At 43.4% G+C, this 22,020-nt stretch overlaps 1 protein-coding gene across 1 annotated transcript in view; it reads left to right on the top strand.

Annotated features, from left to right (window-relative positions):
• Window positions 1-3,105: 3,105 nt before the first annotated feature.
• Window positions 3,106-22,020, top strand: part of SCCPDH (saccharopine dehydrogenase (putative)) — a 36,483-nt gene continuing 17,568 nt past the window's right edge. Inside the window, exons 1-5 of the mRNA XM_036110990.2 lie at window positions 3,106-3,392; window positions 4,837-4,949; window positions 10,684-10,764; window positions 12,907-13,036; window positions 14,930-14,979. Coding sequence (XP_035966883.1) covers window positions 3,203-3,392; window positions 4,837-4,949; window positions 10,684-10,764; window positions 12,907-13,036; window positions 14,930-14,979 — 564 coding nt within the window. The 5' untranslated portion in view covers window positions 3,106-3,202. The remainder of the gene's footprint in view (window positions 3,393-4,836; window positions 4,950-10,683; window positions 10,765-12,906; window positions 13,037-14,929; window positions 14,980-22,020) is intronic.

The raw sequence follows: 22,020 nt of genomic DNA, 5'->3' as shown, positions 1-22,020 counted from the left end.
TAAAAAGCCCAAAACTTTCAACAGTATAGAAAGGTAAAAATTTTAAAGTAGAAGTCCCTTTCTGCTTGCATAATTCATGCAAATCCACTTCCCAGTCATAATCACTGGCTCTGCTGCTAAATGATAGCGTACATTTATTGAGGAGTTCCTATGTGTCAGGCATGTTCCCAAGCATTTTACAGTGATTGCTGTATGAAGATTTGTTATGTGTTCTTCCCAAGCTCTTATAGGGATATACACATATCCTTTTCATCTTAAAGGGTTTATGCTCTCATATTGTTAGTGAACTTGTTCTTTTCACTTACAGTGTATCTTGGACAATTTCCATGTCACGACACGTATGCCTCCCTCATTCCTCTTCACTTGCATAGTTGGTATTGAATGGATATGAAACCGTATTTTACTAAACAAGTCCTCTGTGGGCACCTGGGTGGTTCAGTGGGTTAAGTGTCTGCCTTCAGCTTGGATTGTGATCTCAGGGTCCTGGGATCGAGCCCCATATGGGGCTCCCTGCTCAGCGGGAAGTCTGCTTCTCCCTCCGCTGCTCCCCCTGCTTGTGCCCCCCCTTCTCACTCTCTCTCTCTGTGTCAAATAAATAAATAAAATCTTTTTAAAAAAATCGAGGCAGCATGTTAAGTCTCATCAAGTGACTTCTTGGTGTTTATTAAAATACCACTTTACGGGATGCCTGGGTGGCTCAGTTGGTTAGGCATCTGCCTTTGGCTCAGGTCATGATCCCGGGGTCCTGGAATTGAGTCCTGCATTGGGCTCCTTGCTCAGCGGGGAGTCTGCTTCTCCCTCTGCCCCCTGCCACTTCCCCTGCTCATGCGCTCACTCACTCTCTCTCTCTGACAAATAAATAAAATCTTTAAAAAATGTATCACTTTACTGGGACGCCTGGGTGGCTCAGATGGTTAAGCATCTGCCTTTAGCTCAGGTCATGATCCCAGGGTCCTGGGATCAAGCCCCACGTCCGGCTCCTGGCTCGGCGGGGAGCCTGCTTCTCCCTCTGCCTCTCCCCCTGCTCATGCTCTCTCTATCTCTCTGTATCTCAAATGACTAAATAAAATCTTAAAAAAAAAAAAAAGTATCACTTTACTTCAAAATCTGGCCATGGTTTCTGCACCTGATGTACACACAATAAATGTTGGTTGAATAAATGAATACCTGTCTCTCTCAATCTTTCTACATCGAAGCCCTACTAATTAGAGTCTAGGCCAACTTCCTCCTGAAGACTCCCTCTTTGAGAGGAGTGTTAGACATGACCAATAGGCTGTAACCGAGGACAACAGTCTTTTCTTATTTCTTCTGCCCCAGAGATAGTTCCTTTCCTCATTTACCATGTGTTCTGCAATTAAACTATTTATCTCCCAACTAGGGAGGGCAAGGACCTTGTCTTATTAATCACTGTGTCTATTTGAAGTCTTGACACATAGCAGGTTCCCTGGAAATGCTTGCTGAACAGCATTGAATGAAACAAGATATTTCCATGTGTCTGATACAAAGGCATACAAATAGTTTTAAAAATATTTTTTGTTTTTTGAGTAGTTTTAGATTTACAGAAAAGTTAAAAAGCTAGTACAGAGTGTTCCCTTTTATCCCTCACTAGTTTTCCCCATTGTTAACATCTTATACTACTTTGGTACATTTGCCACATCTAAGAAACCAGTATTGGCACACTGTTATTAATTACATGCCCCACTTTGTTCGGATTTCACTAGCTTTCCTCTGATGTCCTTTTTCCGTGGCAGCGTCCCATCCAGGATACCACATTACATTTTGTCGTGTCTCTTGAGGCTCCTTGAGTCTGTGATGTCTTCTCAGATAGTCCTTGTTTTGGATGGCCCTGGCAGTTTTGAGGAGCACTGGTCAGGTATTTTGTAGAATATTCATCATGCTTAGACTGTGGTTATGGGTTTTTGGAAGGAAGCTCACAGAGATGAAGTCTTATCACATCATATCAAAAATACGTGCCATTAACATGCCTCATCATTGATGATGTTAACCTTGATCATTTGGCTGGAGAAATGTTTACCAGGTTTCCCCATTGTAAAGCTATCCCCTCCCTCCTCTTTCCATATTCTACTCTTTGGAACAAGTGTGAACATTAATAAAAGGGAACCTCCTCTAGAATGGAATGGGGGAGGCCAGCAGGGGGAGGTCTCACTCCCTGCCACTCTTGTCAACTGCAGACCCAACAGGGACAGAAGGACCTTTGCGGTGGTTGCTATCCCAACGGGAGGAAGATAGACTTCCCTGGAAAAGGCCAGCCAATGAAAGACTGTCATGCTCAGCCAATGAGAAGCTATTACACTCTGAGCTCCCAGTTTATTTCAAAGGACTTTTTGTTTATAAAATCCTTCCTGGTCTCTCCTTTTCTTCTATAAATAAGGCCTCCCCTCCTTTGTTCTGGAGACTTGCATCTGATTTTGCCATAGCTCATTTGTCCGGGATTGCAATTCTCTGCTATTTCCAAATAAACCCATTTTTGCTACTGAAATAGCTGGCACAAGTCACTAAGCAAACCCTATATCCAAAGGGGAGGAGGTAAGCTCCTCTCCTGGAGGAGGTAGTAACTACCCAATTATTTGGAATTCTTCTGTGCTGGGAGATGTCTCTTCTCCCTCCATGCATTTACTAATTCATTTATGTGTATTAAAATGTTTCCGGATATATGAATAACACAGCTCAAGAAACTTACTTCTTTTGCCTTTGGAGGATCTCCCTAACCTCGCAGCTCAAAGGCAGGCTAGCTCTGGGAGTTGTTTTTCCCCAGGGAGCGGCAGGGCAGTGACAACCATGAAGGGGGTCCCCAAGTCCCTGGGCGGAGGGCGGAGGGGCACCAGGGCGCTGCGGCCTTGGGCCCCAGAACCCACTCGCCCTCCACCTGCTCTGGCTTCGCGAACACTCCTCGGCCGTGGCGCTTGGAAAACAGTTCTGGGGTGCGGGGTCCTTCCACACATCAGGAATTGCTGCCAACTCCTTCCTTGTGCAACGCCCTCCCGGGCGCAACAGGCGCGGGCGCGGGCGCGGCGGCGCGCGCGGGACGTCGGGAGCGCGGCGTGCTGGCTGCGTCGGCGACGGCGGCGGCGGCGGCGGCCACGGCAGAGGCAGTTGCTGCGCCCGGTACTGAGGTCGCTGCGTGAGGCGCACGCGCGGTGGACTCCGCCCTCCCCGGGCTTCGGCTCGCTGTGGGCTCGTCATGGCGACAGAGGCGAGGCCCTTCCACCTGGTGGTGTTGGGCGCGTCTGGCTTCACCGGCCAGTTCGTGGCCCAGGAGGTGGCCCGGGAGCAGGTGGTCCCGGAGCAGAGCCCCCGCCTGCCATGGGCCGTGGCGGGCCGCTCCCGGGAGAAGCTGCAGCGAGTGCTGGAGAGGGCTGCCCTGAAGCTGGGTAAGGGGGGGGGGGCGGCTTCCCGCTCGGTCCAGGGGTTCGGGTCGCCCGCAGCGAGAGTTTGTCCTTGGGGGGGGGCACCCCGAGGGCTGCCCGGGCCCGCCGGACGTCAGGAGCGGTGCTTGGGGATGTGGCGTTGTGCCACTCCGCACACGAAGCACAGCAATAAATGCATGTCTCCTCTGTTGAATTCCCTCATTGGCGTGGCGGGTCCCGCTGGCCAAGCAGCCGAGGACTTCAGTTCTTCCCTGGCCGGCCCCGTCTCCCTCTAGGGCAGGGGTCCCTGGGGGGGCTGGACGGCTCTTGGTCATGGGATCGGACGGGAAAGGAGGACATTGGTTTCCTCGGGACTGTTTGTCCTCTCCCCTCGCCTTGGGTTTTGGCGGTGGGCGAGGAAGCTTCCCAGGTTTCGGTAACGTTGTGGCCTTCGTTTTTCAATTTATTTTTTGCTTGTAAGAATTCGCCAGCGGGCTTACTCTTTGCTGCGTTTACTTACTCTTTTAGCATTCGTTCAACATAGTTTTACTGCGTGGTCTTTTCCGTGCCGGGTCCTGTCCTAAGTGCTGGGGATACGGATGTGACGGAGCGAGACCGCACACACACATTTAGGACTCAGGAGCCTTTAACTGTGGCTCCTGCCCACCCGAGTGTCCCTCATACAGACAGGTGCACCTGCATTCTTCTGTTTCATCTTCATCTCACTGCTGAGTCCACACTGAGCCCTTTTGCTGCCACCACCAATATACAGAGTCTTGATCAAAGAGCTTTTTGGTGTTTTTTGTTTGTTTTACTTTTTCAGAAGAAATAATTTCACTGTTAAAATATATTCTTCCATTTCTTTTTCCTGCTCAACAAGACTGTACAGGTGCAGCCTACCTACCTAGCATCTGTAATGCCCAGGTTCAGTTATTGTGGGACGTACACTTTGATCCATCAAACCTGCATTCCGCTAATTCCAGTGATTTACTTATTATAAGCCTATAATGAGTGTTCTTACCTAGACTGTGCTTTCTACCTCAGAGTCTTTTTTGTTCTCATGTTGATGTTAAGAACCCCTTTTTACCCCCGTATTTTGTCATATATAATTGGTTAGTAATTGATGAGCAACTTTTTATAATGGATTCTTGGCGGAGAGGAAATCAGGACTGTCATCTATTCAGTATCTAAATGATTGTAAAATTGTCATTTTACACAGGGTTATCATTTGCACGTTGCTTAAGTTAGATTTTTTTTGTAAGTTTAATGATTTTTTTTTCTAGCAATCCGTAGTGTTAACTCCATTTTCCTCATAGCTTTTTCTCTTTTTTTATTACCTAATTTAAAAAAGTTTTATCTCTTGTCAGTATATTTAGTAAATCTGCCATCCCTGATTACTATAAAAACACAATCTGGAAGATATAATACTGTATCAGGATTTGCTTCAAATAGTTATTTCTTATTTCAGGAAGACCGACACTCCCATCTGAAGTTGGAATAATAATTTGTGATATCACGAATCCAGCCTCACTAGATGAAATGGCTAAACAGGCAGCAGTTGTCCTCAATTGTGTGGGACCAGTAAGTCATCCACCCCGTTTTGTGTCGGAACAAGCAATGTATTCATTTCCAGCAGAATCTGGTATTTGATATTCCAGAGGAACATAAGGATAGGGGACAGAAGAGTTGGTTCAGGGCTTCAACCCTGTGTGGGGGAGTTTTCACTCCTTATGAGGAGCCAGTGGATGTGACCAAAGTCTCCTGAGAGAGAGACAGGCTTTCTGTGACACCACCTCAGGGACTGGGTGCTGGGTCCTTCATTGGTTACAGCTATAACTGCCAGCTTTTTTTTTCTTACAGAATGCTTCTTAAGTAAAAAATGCTTGAGCATATATCCCTAATATATTTTTTACTTACTGATGAATGATATTCCTGTATTATTTATTCAATACATATTCATTGAATGTTTATTACATGTAAACAGCTCTAGTGTGGGTACCTGGGACATAAGGGCGAACAAAACTGAAAATCCCTCATGGAGCTTACAGTCCAGTGGGTGAGACAGAAAAATAAGGTTATAGTTGTAGGTAGTGATAAGCGCTTTGAAGAAAAATCAAGCAGGGTAAGGAGACAGAGAGATTGGCGCATGAGTCTCTGTGAGGTAGATGGTCAGGACCTGACATTTGTGTCGAGCCCTGAGTGAGGTGAGGGGGTGAGGTGCAGGAGTAGTTGAGGAGAAAGTTGCTCCAGGGAAGGGCAGCTACAGACGTTCTGAGATGAACATGTGTTTGAGAGAGGGCAGAGGTTGGAAGGTAGGAGGGAGAGGAACCCAAGAGTTAGGTCAGAGGGTTTGAAGTATCGCAGAGTCTTTGAATGGTTGAAAGCAAGAGCATGAGCTGATTTACAGTTTTGTAGTTCTTTGTCTTCTGAGAGAGGAAAAAGGGGAAGTGGAAGACCCGCACGGGAGTGGTCTAGGCAAGTGGAGCACAGGATGGGGGTTTGGAAGGGTGGTGAGAGCGGTTGGAGTCAGAGGATGCTTTGAGAGGAAAACCACCAGCTTTTGTTGTTCTGGACGTGGAGGACACACTTTTGGTCTGTGTCACAGGGTGAGTGTTGGTGACATTTACTGATCTGAGGAAGCCATCACAATTGCCAAGACATTTGAAAACTAAGCATCTAGGAGATTGATAATAATGTTTTAAATGAAAGCAGAAAGGTTTTTTGATTATCCAGTGAAAATGTATTTAAATTGTTTAGATTAATCTCATTCCTAATTATTCCTAATTAGCTTTGGTTCTGTGCTCTCTTGCTGCAACCATTCTCTTATGTATATCCTCGGCCAGCCTCCTTGCCCTTCCCACCCCAGTGCTCTGGAGAGACCCAAAACTGGTATTTGTGTGTGTGTGTGTGTGTGTGTGTATGTATTTTATTTATTATTTATTTTTTAAGTTAGTTTCAGAGGTAGAGTTCAGTGATTCATCAGTTGCATATAACACCCTGTGCTCATTACATCATGTGCCCTCCTTAATGCCCATCACCCAGTTACCTCATTCCTCTACCCACCTCCCCTCCAGCAACCCTCAGTTTGTTCCCTAGAGTTCAGCATCTCTTATGGTTTGCCTCCCTTTCCATTTTCATCTTACTTTTCCTTCCCTTCCCCTATGAGCCTCTGTTTTGTTTCTTAAATTCCACATGTGAGTGAAATCATACGGTATTTGTCTTTCTCTGACTGACTTATTTCTCTTAGCATAGTACCCTCTAGTTCCATCCATGTCATTGTAAATGGCAAGATTTCATTCTTTTGGATGGTTGAGTAATATTCCATTGTGTGTGTGTGTATATATACACACACACATATATATATATACCACCATTCATCTGTCGGTGGACATCTGGGCTCCTTCCACAGTTTGTCTATTGTGGATATTGCTGCTATAAACATTGGGGTGCAGGTGCCCCTTCGAATTACCCAAACTGATGTTTCCAGCTATTCCAGCTTCATGTACCTTACCTGAACTTAAACCCCGTGTTAGCCAGTAATCCAGTAGCTCTGCGTGTCTGGAGAAACGTGTATTCCCTTGCTGACGGTCCTGCTTTAAATATGTGGTGACAAACCTCACGTGGGGCCTTAGCACATCCAGCAACCCTGCTCCACTTGCCCAGACTGTTCTCTCTCCTGCTGTGTGAAGCAGCAGCTCTGTGTCCTTTTTCTTCACGTTTTTAGCCTCCCATCCCTCTTTCCTCACTCATCTGATGATTTTATTTCCTTTTTTTTTTTTTTTTACTATGACATTAGAAGCTGTTGAAGGAGAATTTCTTCACCTGCACACCTGCATTACCCTGACTCTGCCCTACCTGTTTTGAGGAAAAACGGTCCCTGCTCCTCATGGGTGCAGGATTTGAGGACCTCATGTTGACATTTTTATCACATTTTCCCTTCTACTGGACTGTTTCTTTGCCCCCTTTTCAGCTAAGCTCCTTGAAATCGTTCTCTCTCCTTCTATATCCACTTCCTCAGCTCCCACTAAGCCACTCTTGCCAGGCCTCTGTAAGCGTCCCTGCTTCAGGGAGCCTGCTCTGCTTCGCCCTCACCAGCTCCTTGCGCTCCCCTTAATCCGAGCTCTTGGCATTTGTCCCCTTCGGTCACGTCCTCCTGCTTTTGGCTTCTGGGGTCTGGCCCTTCCCTGGTTTTCTGCCAGCTCTGTCCCCATCCCTTCTGTTGGATCTTCTCATCTTCCTCTAAGTATCAGAGGCTCAGAGCTCGAACCTTACAAACTCTTCTCTGTTTACACTCTCTGAGCCAGGCTTTTAAAAAGTATATTATTAGTATTGTAATAAAATACACATAACCAAAATGACTATTTTAGCCATTTCTCAGTGTACGAATCAGTGGCATTTGGTACATTGACAGTGTTGTGTAACCCTCACCATCTTATCTCCAGAATTTGTCATCATCCCAGACAGAAACTCTAACTGGGTCAGGTTTGTTTTCGTTTGTGTTTTTTTTGAAGAGAGATCTTTGGTGCTTCCTACCTGACTATTTTGGGCCAGCATTTTTGAACAGCGTAGTGTAGTGAGTGAGACTCAAGCATTAAAAAGAAAACGATCAGATAGCCTAGAATAGAAAGTAGTGTGAATTATACATAATATGGGTAAGTGCTGGTTCATGAAACTTGCGTTTCAGTTTGATATATTTGGTAGATATTGGCTGCCACGTGAAGTGGATTTCTCAGCGTGGGTTGTGGTCAAAAAGGTTTTGAATGCCATTTGTATGCTGATGATGCCAACATTACTTCCAGTGAGGACTGCCCCCTACACTCCAGATTGGTAGATCCAGTTACCTTCTTGATGTTTCCACTTGGATGGTTCATGGGCATGAGTCTCTAGGTTTTTGCCCCCAAACCTGCTCCTTCCTAGGCTGTCCTGGGATTGGCATTTTTCACTTTGCCAGTTTGGGATCATTACCAGTTTCTTTGCAGGTTTTTCTTTGTTTTTACTTCTTTGTCCATTTTGTGAAGATTTATTTAGTTAAAAAACAGATGATATCTGTAAAACTACTTAGGCATATGTAAACAAGCATTAGGTTGAAATATACCTAAAATGAATGAATGAGGGAGTTGCTGTGGGCCCCTCTGCATGTGGGACGCTCCCACGCTGCCCTCAGAGTCCCTTGTGTAGCTTTCATTCAACAAGGGACCACATCATGTGGCCCAAGGAACGTGCCCAAGTCAATTCATGTATTAACTGTTAATAAAACTTCATTTTTTTCTTTGTGTTTCCTATAAAAAGTAGCATGAATAAAAATACTGATATTTATTTCCATAACTGAGGGAATGGGTCTGTGGGCCCCTTGATGCAAGCCTGCCCACGTAGGAGACCCCCGCGTTAGAACATGGAATGCTGAGAACAGTATTCGGTTTTGATCTGTAAGCTAATTGGCTTTGCTGGGGAGAAATGTCTCCTCTGAGATCAAGGATTGTTACCGTTTGTCCATTTATCTCATAAAAGCACAAGGGTAGAAAGTAGAGAAAAACCAAAAAAAAAAATGTATCAACATAAGGACGTTAGTGCCGAAGTCTCAACCTCAGATTGCCTGGAGGAGAGAGAAGGTGGGCCAGTTGAGACAGAATACAATGTAGGGAGTGAGGGGATTGTGGCGAATAGGGAGGCACATACTCTTTCCAGAAGGAGCTGTTATTATTTCAAAAAGCTCATTAATGCTTTACTGCAGCTCACCAGTACTTCTAGATAAACCGAGTAGCTGACAGGCTGTAGCTCACTATCTGAGCATGGGGAGTTAACCCAAGGCCAGAAGGCTGATACTGGAGGGGTCAGGAGGTAGCCTGGCAGCCAGAGCAGAGGAGGGGGCTCCAGGTAGTGGAGGGTGAAGAAATAGCACGATTAGGAAACTATAGGGAGTTGCGAGCTGCTGGAATATGGGGATGAAGGGGTTGTGGTGTGACCTGATGCTTTTTGTGACATGCTAAGACATTTGGACTTCACACTATAGTAAATACAGGCACTGCGGAGCTAGCGAAGGATTTTAAGAGGTATACATGTGTACGTATGCACGTGCGTGCCTGTGTGTGTGTGTGTGTGTGTGTGTGTATGTGATGGAAGCAAAGATGACATCAGATTGTTATTTTAGAATAATAATTTGGTGTTTCTTTGGACATGGGGCTACCTTGGCTGCAGGGAAGCCAATTACTGTGTGTAGTAAATCGCATGAGAGGTGGTAAGGGTGTGAACTCAGATTTGGATGTGTAGAGGGGAGGGAACTGATCTGAGATTTTTAGGGAACTAATTCGATAAAACTTGGTGACTTCCAGGGTAGGTGGAGTGAAAACAGCTTCTGCGTTTCTCACTTGAGAATTTTGTGGAGAGTGACGCCATTCACAGCAACAAAGAAACGTTCTTCTCTTCCTGTTAGTCTTCATTTTGGCTAATAGGACCAGTAGCCCCGTGTCCGTTGGCCCCCTTGTCTGTCTAATCAGCAAGCCCAGTCATTTCTACCTCTTCAATGATCTCATCCTTGGTGTATCCATCCCCTTCTTCGTTTAGCCCTTTGTCATTTCTTCCAGCCATGGGTTTCGTTTTCTGGTAGTGTGGGCAGAGTGACGTGTGTTTTCTAGAAGCCTTACACCACTGTCCTATTTAAAATTCTCCAGGAGAGCCTAGTAATCCTGATCTGGCCCCAGCGTTCCTTTCCAGGCCCATCTCTTGTCACTTCCCTTCCAACTACTCTGAGCTTTGGGTGCCTTTACCCTCTCTCACACCTTCACATATACTTTTCCCTTTTCTGGATTTTTCTTTTTCCTGGCAAATCCTTATTCTTCAGAATTCAACTCAAATGAATCACTTGTTCTATAAAACTTTCCATTTGGTTTTCAGTTAGAGGTTAGCACATGTTCCTTTAATTCCATCGTGCCTTCCTTTACACTGAAAAGTGGCATGGCGCTGTTACGTGATTTTCCTCAATTTATCTTTTGGCTCCTTTATTAATATTTGATTCTTAATAACCAAGACTGTACTTGCAAAACTCAATGGTATTTTATTCAAGATTGCTAAGTAAGGGGCGCCTGGGTGGCTCAGTCAGTTCTGTGTCCGACTCTTGATTTAGGCTCAGGTCATGATCTCAGGGTCATGGGATCGAGCCCCAAGTTGGGCTCTGCGCTCAGCCCAGAGTCTGTGTGAGATTCTCTCTCTCCCTCTGCCCCGCCCCCCTATGTGCATGCATTCTCTCTCTCAAATAAATAAATAAATCTTCAAGCTTGCTAAATAAGAGTAAACAGTTGGTTTTCTTTATTCCCCCCAGTATCGATTTTATGGAGAACCTGTAGTAAAAGCATGTATCGAAAATGGAACCAGCTGTATTGACATCTGTGGAGAACCTCAGGTATGTAAAAGGAAAAAGAAAGAACGGCGTTAACAACACAACTTTCTGTTAGAGTGGAAAATATTTAGTGCCGCCTTGCAGACTATTTTAGAAGTCGGTGACTCCTCCCTCGTGCTGACGGCTTGAAGGAGAGTGCGATGGTCAGGTCTTTTCTTCTGTTTTCTTGAAGTTTTTTCTTCCTTACCACCTCATTTATTCCAGGTCTTTTGTATGTAGGATGTGCTGGTTTCTGTAGCTGCCGCATGCTGTGAAAGGGTTTAATTAAAATGGTGCGCTATGTGTAAATTCTTTGAATCTCACTTTTTCTTATGAATTCCGTTTTTGTAGTCAGACACCTTTATAACAATGCAGAAAAGGAAGTGTAAAATCCTCCAAACGTAAACATTTTAGATATTCACACTTGAGTGCTCACCCCACACCCGACACTCTGCTAATACAGCATTTTATGTCATCTGAATGTTCCACATTCCCATAAAGTCGGTATCGTCTTGCCTATTTTGTGGATGAGGAAACTGAAGCTGAGGGGGGTTAAGTCATGCAGCTCAGAGTCCTGCCACCACTCAGTAGAAGAACAGGACTCCAACTGAGGTTTGCCTGATTGCAGGAAGTGGATGTCAGTAAGCACCAAGCTACCCCAGCTCCTTGAAAACCGTCACCTCATCTGTCCCTGTGGTCTCTGCTGTTATCATCACCAATATGGCAATATAGTAACGTACTGGAAAATACTAGGAAAGTATGAATTACCAAAAGTGATTCAAGAAGAGGTAGGAAACCTGAATGAAACAGAAACCAATTCCTGTCTTATTAAAAAAAAAAAAAAAATCCCAGAGCAAAGAAAATGATGAAACATTTCTAAGGTATCCTATAAACTACAATAAAAGTGATATCAAAACCTAGTAAAGATCCAGACTATATAAAGGACTCTTAAAAGGCAATAATACAAATTCAAATCACCCAATTAAAAATGGGAAAAGGGATGAGTAGAGACAAATGTTCTGTGCAGAAGAATCCCAAAAAGCTTGTGTAACTACTGCACCCTCGAGGAGGGGAGCATGACTCATCACCCCTTCTTTGGGCACCACACATGGTCACTCCCTCCCCAAAAGAACAGTACGGATGGGAGGGAAGAAGAGAATAACTTTATGGTGGCGAAACCTGACAAACACTACCTCAGCCGGGTGTTTAGGGCCACCATCCACACTGATAAGTCACGGTGATGGTATGTACCCTTGATAGAATGTCACAAAATGCACTTTACCCCTGCGGTCTCCCCTCCCTCCTCAAAGCCGTAATCCCACGCTAGTCAGGAGAAAAATTCCAGTAGAGGGGCACGCTACAAAATACCTGATCAAAAGTTCTCAAAACTATCAGGGTCCTGAGAGTCCGAGGAGACTGTCACAGCTCCCAAGAGGAGCCTTGGGACACATGACAGCTAAATGTAATGTGGCATCCTGGTGGAGAAAAAGGACATTAGGTAAAAACTAGGGAGATCTGGCTAAAGTATGGTCTTTAGCTAATGATAATGTTATCAATATTCATTCATTAAGTGTAGCAGATGTTAATGGAAAAGCTCTAACAATAGGAGAAACTGGGTTGGGGTACATGGGAACTCTCCACTACTCAAATTTTCTGTGAATCTTTTCTGTGAATCTAAAACTGTTCTAAAAGTAATTTCTAAAAACAGACAGAGGACTTGAACAGACATTATTCTCCTCTTCCATCCCCTCCTCTCCTACCACTTGCTTCATCCTAACTAAATATATGTGTGCCGATGCATGTCTCTAATAATGTCCCTCTGAGGAATACGATTTGGGTGTTGTTTTCTTGCTGTCTTTGTATTTTTTTGTATATTAATTCAGTTTTTCATAATATTACTTTTGCATTTAAAACTCATTCTGAAAAAGTTACTAGTGTCATTAAGTCAGATCAGCCTGTGCCCCCACACTGCTTGGCACGTGGTAGATATACAGTAAATATTTGCCAAATAAGTGAAAAACATTTCCACAGTTAATATTTCACTAAAAGCCACATTGGTTAGCATTTTCAAAATGTAATTCCTTTGTCTTTTAAGGTCTATCATTTAATGCTGATTTAAATGTTTCTGTATAGCTCTGATTCAGATTTTTGTCCTGAATTTTTTAGTTTCTGGAATTAATGTATTGGAAGTATCATGAGAAAGCTGCAGAAAAAGGGTCTTATATCATTGGAAGCAGTGGTTTTGACTCCATTCCAGCAGATCTGGGCGTAATATATACCAGAAATAAGATGAACGGTAACTATCAATCACTAAGCAGTAATTGAATTTAACAATAGAAAATCTTCATGTTTATAACTGTGATGAACTAAAAACTAGTTGGGAAGAGAAACATAACTATAAATGGGTAACGTTAAACACATGATTTGTTCAGGGCACCTGGGTGGCTCAGTGGGTTAGGCATCCAAATTTTGATTTCGTCTGGGTTGTGATCTCAGGGTTGTGGGATCAAGCCCCGTGTCAGGCTCTGCGCTGGGTGTGGAGCCTGCTTGGGATTCTTTCTCCTCCCACCCCCGCTCTCCCTCTCTAAAAAAAAATAAAAATTAAAAAAAATTTAAAAATAAAAAAACTCCACATGCTTTAGTGTTTAATACAGCTATACTTGTTATAAAATCCTATTGACACAATTTTTTGAGATGTGGTTAGTACTGTGTGTATTCCAAAGTGAGGAATTATCCATTGTCTCAACTTAGTTATGGTTAAAGCTGTAAAATTTCTGGAAAAAGAATTTCTGACAGCCATTATAATTCAAACTTGCTTGGTTTAGGAACTAACACATTTAAGAATATAATTTTTGAAGCTATTATAATTAAAGGTTTAACTTTTTTTTTTAAACTTAATCTTTATTTTTTTTTAAAGATTATTTATTTATTTATTTATTTACTTATTTGACAGAGAGAGACACAGAGAGGGAACACAAGCAGGGGGTGTGGGAGAAGGAGAAGCAGGCTTCCCGCTGAGCAGGGAACCTGACGTGGGGCTCTATCCCAGGACCCTGGGATCATGACCTGAACTGAAGGCAGACGCTTAATGACTGAGCCACCCAGGCGCCCCAAAGGTTTAACTTTTTTAAAAGATTTTATTTATTTGAGAGAGAGAGAGCGAGAGAGAAAGAGAGCATGAACTAGGGGAGAGGCAAATGGAGAGGGAGAGACAGACTCCCACTGAGCAGGGAGCCCAATGTGGGGCTCGATCCCAGGACGCTGAGATCCCTGAGATCATGACCAGAGCCGAGGGCAGACGCTTAACTGACTGAGTCACCCAGGTGCCCTATTATGACAGAGACACAGCGAGAGAGGGAACACAAGCAGGGGGGAGTGGGAGAGGGAGAAGCAGGCTTCCCGCCAAGCAGGGAGCCCGATGCGGGGCTCGATCCCAGGACCCTGGGATCATGACCTGAGCCGAAGGCAGACGCTTAACGACTGAGCCACCCAGGCGCCCCTTTTTATTTCATTTTAACAGCCTTATTTTAAGTATTTTATAAGCCATCACAGAGGCCATTTCGATAGGTTTTCTGCACATTCATTACAAATCACTACTATGAAGCCACCTTGAAAGCAGTCATACTGGAAAACAGAATTCATCCCACAGATGTAATTTTGAGAACTGTGTGCTGATGGCCTTCCAGCAAATGAGTGAACTAAATTGTTGCCTTGTTGGAAGAGATCTTTGGTGGGAGTTTGAATACTAGAAAAGATTTTGCCAGTATTAACACTTAGACTTTATTCTAAACTGCTCTTTCTGACAATTTACCTCGCTTCAGCTGCTTCGTAAGTCTGTTTTCAGTCACATAATGAACCTATTACCAGTACAGATTTTCTGACTGTATCTGCTGTAGGCTTGGTAAAAGTGGTCCTTAAATAAATAGGAATAATTTGGGGCACCTGGGTGGCTCAGTCAGTTAAGCATCTGCCTTCAGCTCAGGTCATGATCTCGGGGTCCTGGGATCGAGCCCTGCATCGGGCTCCCTGCTCAGTGGGGAGTCTGCGTCTCTCTCTGCCCCTCCCCCTGCTCATGCTCTCTCTCTAATAAATAAATAAAATCTTTAAAAAATAGGAATAATTTATTACTGCATGTCTTAGTCACATGGATTTTATCTGATTTGACTTTCCTGTTCTGCTGCTCTCGTAGGCACTCTGACTGCTGTGGAAAGTTTCCTGACTCTACATTCCGGACCTGAGGTTAGTTTTTCTGTTTCTCAGGTGTTTTTTAAAATTAATAAAAACATTTTGGAAATGACACATGCCTCCTAAAAAGATTTAGATGAATTAAATTTCATATATATTTGTAATTTTTAGGGTGTGAGAGTCACTATGTTTGATTTTAAAAAGTAAAGATGGTAGCTTGCTGGGAATTAGTTAGACTCAAAAATAGAATTTTGTTAAAAACAGCTGCACAGGTCACTGTATTAGAATGAGTTACCATGATCCCAGCACCAAAATATCTCTCGTTGTGTAATAAACGCTGTCAGCCATTTCAGTCCTCACCTTAGTCCAAGTCTGTGCACTTGTGTTGTGCGCCTCACTCATAGCCCGGTGCTGTCGTGGCCGTAAAGAGATGGATGATGTCATCACCGACTGTCCAGCCTGTTTGGGACATGAGACCTGAAATGGCTGCGTTCCCAGAGGCCCATGTTTACGATAGGACTTTTATCATCAGTAGTGTTTGACCCAATTCTAGGTCTACACTTAAGGTTCTCTTTAAAATCCATTCATCCAGCAAGTCTTCTGTGGTGGTGCAAATATATATAGGAGTGTAAGGTAGTGTGACACAGAAACGAAGAAGATGCAAACCTGTCCTGAAAGAGATAATAACGTAGCTTGGCAGGAGAGAGAAATGTTAAAGAGATCAGATAAAATACTGTATTTTTTGAGAATGGAGAGTAAATCCAGCTGGGAGGCCAGAGGTAAGAGCTGTCTGGAGAAGCTGGGCATGGACTGAGTTTTGGAGGTTGGTGCCGTGGAGCTGGGCTAAGGGGGAGGGAGTAGCATTTTCAGGACATAGCTGTGGGAGGGATGGGGCATGTGCGGGTAAGAGTAATGGTTCTAGTCGTCCAGATTGTGGGATCAGGTTAATAAACACAAAGAGCTATATAACACATGCTAAAATCCGTGGTTACAGAGAATGCCCACTGGAGAATCAGAATAAAGGGAAGTGACAGAGGGCCTGAGTAACTGGGGAAGGCCTCCTAGAGGCCTTGTGGAGTTTAGCTGTGAGAAGGGAATAGCATTTGGAAGATCAGAGGCAGTCACCTGAACATAGGCTCAGAAGCAAGAATGAGATACGTACTTGAATCTGGGGAGCATGGGTAGAAACCCAGCTCCACCCAGTTTAAACCAGCAGCATGAAAAGGAGCTGACTGATTCTGCAGGTGGATAGTGTGGAATTTACTGATGTCTGCATTCATTTCTGCTGGGTCCCTTTGTGTGCCTCTCAGCATGGCATGGAAGGTGCTGGCAGTCAGGGGTACATTGTCCTTAAAGTTCCTCATTTCCTGGGAACAGCTAGCAGAGTTGATTTATCACGTGATAGGAAAGATCAGTCAAGTATTGGGCCATTCGGCTATTCTTGAGCCCATCAGTATGACCTGGTGTAACGGTGCAGTCAGATTGCCTAGGCCTGGGTCACAGGCCTCTGGAGGGGGGACCACAGAGTCAGGCCCATCTCTCCAACATAGAACATGTTCCAGATAGGAAGGAGAGTTTTATAAGCAGAAGATGAGGTAGAGGGTTGCAGGGAATTGCTGCAGGACTGACAAAACCCAGATGTCACAACAGGGAGATTGTGAGAAAATTGGTAGAGGAGAAAAGAGGCTGCTTTTGAAAGAGCAGCAGGAGATGAATTGGAAAGATGAGCTGATGTAAAGAAAGTGTCTTCCCTTTACTAGAGGGATAGAAGAGCCCCTGATGGTTCTTACTGAGTCGAGCCAGATTTTGAAGCAGGACTGCCTGGCCTCAAATTCTGGCTCTGCCACTTACCAGTGACGTGAGCGTGGGCAAGTACCACACTATCCTCACGGTGCCTTACTTCCTCCATCTGTAAAAGGAGATGGTGATAGTATCTACTTCATATGGTCACTGAGTCAATGAGTATAAATCAGAGCAGAGGTGGGCAGTTAGCAAATTGCTCAGTGAGTGTTATTAAGTATTATTTTTATTAATATTATTCAAACTTAAAGTTGGGGCTTAACTCAGGACAAGAGAGTTGAAGCATCCATACGAGTGCAGCTCCCTCTCTCATTCCCCCTAAAGCAAAATCCACAGTCTGAATTTTACAAGGATGGGACAGATTTTGTGTATCCCTAGTCACTGAATTGTCCTGCCCCTCCTTATCTTTCTTTTCCCCTGGAGGTTTTTTATTTTACACACAAAATTGTACCACAGACCACATGCTTGAATTTCAGAGGATTGAAATCATACACTGTAGAATAGTCCTGTCAGTCTGGCCGGCCTTCCCACAGTGATGGAAATGTCCCGTGTGTGCTGTGTGGGGGCTTATTACATCGTGGCTGTTGCGGCTCTAGAGCAGGTCAGCCTGTGGCCTTTTTTTTTTTTTAAGATTTATTTATTAGAGAGAGAGCAAGCATGAGTGGGAGGGGCAGAGGGAGAGGGAAAGAGAATCTCAAGTAGACTCCGTGCTGAGCGTGGAGCCCAACACGGGGCTCGATCTCATGACCCTGAGATCACGACCTGAGCAGAAACCAAGAGCTGGATGTTTAACCGACTGATCCACCCAGGTGCCCCGAGCCCATGGCCTTTTTTATATGTCCATGAGCTAAGGATGGTTTTACATTTTTAAAGGGCTATAGTAGAAACACAAAGATGAATATGTAGTAGAGACCATCTGTGCCTGTAAAACCTACAAGTTGGACCTTTCAGAGACCGTTTGCCAACCTGTCCTAGAGTGTGTTTTATTTTTTCTTTTTTAGAGACTTTTTATTTATTTTTTGACAGAGAGAGAGACAGCGAGAGAGGGAACACAAGCAGGGGGAGTGGGAGAGGGAGAAGCAGGCCTCCCGCCGAGCAGGGAGCCTGATGGGGGGCTTGATCCCTGGACCCTGGGATCATGATCTGAGCCGGAGGCAGACGCTTAACGACTGAGCCACCCAGGCGCCCCTAGAGTGTGTTTTAGACTACGGTGCAGTTATGCTAGAAATCAATGAAGAGATAGCATGAAAATCTCTGTATATTTGCATATGATGAAATGTATTTTAAATTTATGTCATTAATCCAGACCTTTTTTTCTAAACTCAGACTTAAAACATCCAATCACCTAGCTGACATCTCCACTTGAACACTCAATAGATCTCTCAGACTGTGTCTTGTCCATACTGACCTCTTGTTTCTCCTTTCCAAATGTGCTCCAGCCTCGGGTCATTTGTATCCATTTCAGTTGGTAGTAGCGTGTCCTTCCACACAGATCAAACAGTGTGGGCATTGCTATCTCTGTTCTCTGAAACCTAGATCCTGTCTGTCAGGAAATCCTGTTGATTCTGCCTTCACAATATGTGAGAATCTGATCACTCTTCACCATCTCTCTTTCTCCCACCTGATTCTTGCTACCACCTGTTCCTGTAGAGTCCATGCTCGACAGCCAGGATGATCCTTTTCAGACCTCACTCGGATCTTGTCCTTCCAGTCGTGTGCAAGTATATAAGTGACGTGGCCCCTGTCCCCTCTCCAGCCTCCTCTCCCACACGTCTGTGCATTCTCCCTCATTTACACTGACCTTTGTGCCCTCCTCGAACATGCCAGCACACTGCAGCCTGTCTGCTTTTGTGCTGGCTCTCTCCTTTTCCTGAAAACACTTCTCAGAGATGTTTGCATGACTGACACCCTCATCTCCCTCAAGTCTTCTCAAATGCCATTTTCCTGATGAAGTCCCATTTAAAACTGCAAACTTAATTCCTTTGCCCATCATTTTCAGTTCATCATATCTACTCTTTTTCTTTTTTCCTATAGTACTTCGCACCTTCTAAATCCTATGTATTGTATTTTTTATTGAGTTTGTCACCCTCTCTGGAATGTGAGCACCACAAAAAGAAGGATTTTTGTCTTTTTAATTTACCAAGCACCCAGAATAGTGCTGGTCACATAGTAGGAGCTCAGTAAGTGTTTGTTGGCTGACTTGACTGGACAAGGCTAACTTAACCTTAATTCTAAAACCCTACAAGAACAATTCCAGAAGGCAAAAGTCCAGTCCAGTTTCATGTTCTAGGAACATAGATGTAAAAAATCCTAAATAAAATATTAGCAAATTAAAAGCAGTAATACATAAGAAGAATACACTTTTTTTTTAAAAAAGATTTTATTTATTTTTTTACAGACAGTGAGAGAGGGAACACAAGCAGGGGGAGCGGGAGAGGGAGAAGCAGGCCTCCCGTTGAGTAGGGAGCCCAATGCGGGGCTTGATCCCGGGACCCTGGGATCATGACCTGAGCCAAAGGCAGACGCTTAATGACTGAGCCACCCAGGTGTCCCAAGAAGAATACATTTTGACCAAGTTAGTTTTAGAGAGGAATGGAAGGGTTAATATTATGTAATCACTATAATCCACCTCACTAACAGGTTAAAGGAGGACAGTCTTATGATCATCTTGATAAAGAGAGAAAAAGTGTGGTAAAATGTACTATCTACTCATGATTAAAACTTACAGCAAGCCAGGAGTAGAAGGGAAGATTATCTTTTTTTAAAAAAGCTATAATAAAAATGATACCCAGTGCTTAACATTGAAAACTTATTGCTCTCAGTTCAGGAATAAGACCTGGGTGCCCATTACTTCAGCCAGATTGTAGCCAGAACAGTAATGCAGGAAAAAAGAAACTGTATATAGGTTAGAAAGGAAGAAACAAGGGGTGCCTGGGTGGCTTAGTCGGTTAAGCGTCCGCCTTTGGCTCAGGTCATGATCCTGGGATTCTGGAATGGAGTCCCGAGTCGGGCTCCCTGCTCAGCGGGGAGCCTGCTTCTCCTTCTCCTACTCACTCGTGCTCTCTCTTGCTATCTCTGTCTCTCAAATAAATAAATAAAATCTTTATTAAAAAAAAAGAAAGGAATAAACAAAACTATTTTCAGCAGATGATGTAATTGTGAGTGTAGGAAATTCCAAAGAAATCTATAGGCAATATTATTAGAATTAATAAATGAGTTTCATAGATTACTGGAAAAATTCTTTTTCTTACCTGATTTCCTTGGCTAGATCCTCCAGTACAATGGGCAGTAGAAGTGGCGAGAGCTGACATCCTTGTGTAGCTGTGGGTTTTTATAGATGCTCTTTATCAGGTTGAGGAAATTTCCTTCTATTCCTAGTTTGTTGAGTGTTTTTAACCTGAAGGGTGTTATATTTGATCAAATGCCTTTTCTGTATCTATTGAGATGATCATGTGGTTTTTGTTTTTTCTTCTCTTCATACATTGTATTACTTAAGATTGATTTTCATAGTTGAACCAACCTTACATTGCTGGGGTAAATCCCACTTGGTCATAGTATATAATCCTTTTTATATATTGCTGGATTTAGTTTGCTAGTATTTTGTTGATGATTTTTGCATCTATGTTCCTAAGGAATATTGGTCTGTAGTCTTCTGGTAATGTCTTTTGTCTGGTTTTGTTATCAGGGCAATTAGTACTGGCCTTTTAGGAAGAGTTTGCAAAGAATTGGTATTAATTCTTTAAATGTTTGGTAGAATTCATCAATGAGATCATCTGGGTCTGGGCTTTTCTTTGTGGGAAGTTTTTTGATTATTAATTCAATCTCTTTACTTCTTATAGGTTGACTAGGATTTTCTATTTCCTCTTTAGTCAGTTTTGGTAGTTTGCATCTGCATTAGTTTTCTGCCATAACAAACTGGGTTGCTTAAAAAACAGAAATTTATTATTCTCACAGTTCTGGAGGCTAGAAGTTGGAGATGAAGGTGTTGGTAGAGTTTTTTCCTTCAGAGACTTTGAGGAGAATCTGCTCCATAGTTCTCTTCTGGCTTCTGGTGGTTTGCTGGCTGTCTTGGGCATCTGGGACATGTAGATGCTGCGCTCTGATCTCTGCTCCCTCTGGGCATGCTGTGTCCACATTTCACCTGTCTGTTAAGGACAGGGGCTTACCTACTCCAGTATGACCTCATATCAACTAATTACGTCTACAACAACCCTGTTTTCAAATAAGGTCACATTTTAAGGTATTAGCGGTTAGGACTTCAGCCTATGAATTTGGGGAGACACGGTTCAATTCGTAATAGTGTCTTTCTAGGAGTTTGTCCATTTCATCTAGGTTGTCTCATTTGTTGGCATACAGTTGTTCATGGTATTCCCTTATACTCCTTTTTGTTTCTGTAAGGTTGGTAGTAATGTTCCTTCTTTCATTTCTGATTTTAGTAATTTGAGTGCTTTCTCTTTTTCTCTTTCCTTCTTTTTATCAGTCTGGCTAAAAGTTTGTCAATTTGGTTGATTTCTTCAAAGAAAGAAATTTGGGGGGCGCCTGGGTGGCTCAGTCGTTAGGCGTCTGCCTTCGGCTCGGGTCATGATCCCGGGGTCCTGGGATCGAGCCCCACATCGGGCTCCCTGCTTGGCGGGAAGCCTGCTTCTCCCTCTCCCACTCCCCCTGCTTGTGTTCCCTCTCTTGCTGTGTCTCTCTCTGTCAAATAAATAAATAAATAATCTTAAAAAAAATTTTTTTTGGTTTCATTGATTTTCTCTATTTTTCTATTCTCTGTTTCATTTATTTCCATTCTAGTCTTTATTGTTGCTGGACAGAATTAATATAAAAATTAGTTGCATTTCTATATACCAGCTACAGTTAGAAAATGAATTTTTTTAAAAGTGACCATTTTTAATAGCATAGAAAAAATTAAGTACCTAAAAATAGTAATAGAAAAATGTGCAATATTTCTGTGACGAAAACTATAACACATGATTGGAGACCTTAAGGAAGACAAATAAATAGAAGGATCCACCATATTCATGGATTGGAGGACTCAATTTTGTTAAGATGTCAGTTTTCCTCAAATTGATTTATAATCCCATGTAATTCCAATAAAAATCTGAAACAGGTTTTTGTTTGTTTTGCTTTGTTTTGGTGTGCAACTTGACAAGCTAATTCTAAAATATATATGGAAATGCGGTGGGCTGAGAATAACCAAGACATTCTTGAAGGAGAAAAAGATAGAAAGATGCTCTTGGGTATCAAGACTTATTATTAATTCAGTGCATTACATTGGCAGTGGGACATCAGTAG

This window comes from Halichoerus grypus, chromosome 7 (assembly GCF_964656455.1).
Source record: "Halichoerus grypus chromosome 7, mHalGry1.hap1.1, whole genome shotgun sequence".
NCBI lineage: Eukaryota > Metazoa > Chordata > Mammalia > Carnivora > Phocidae > Halichoerus > Halichoerus grypus.
This window is presented reverse-complemented; position numbering and strand designations above follow the sequence as displayed.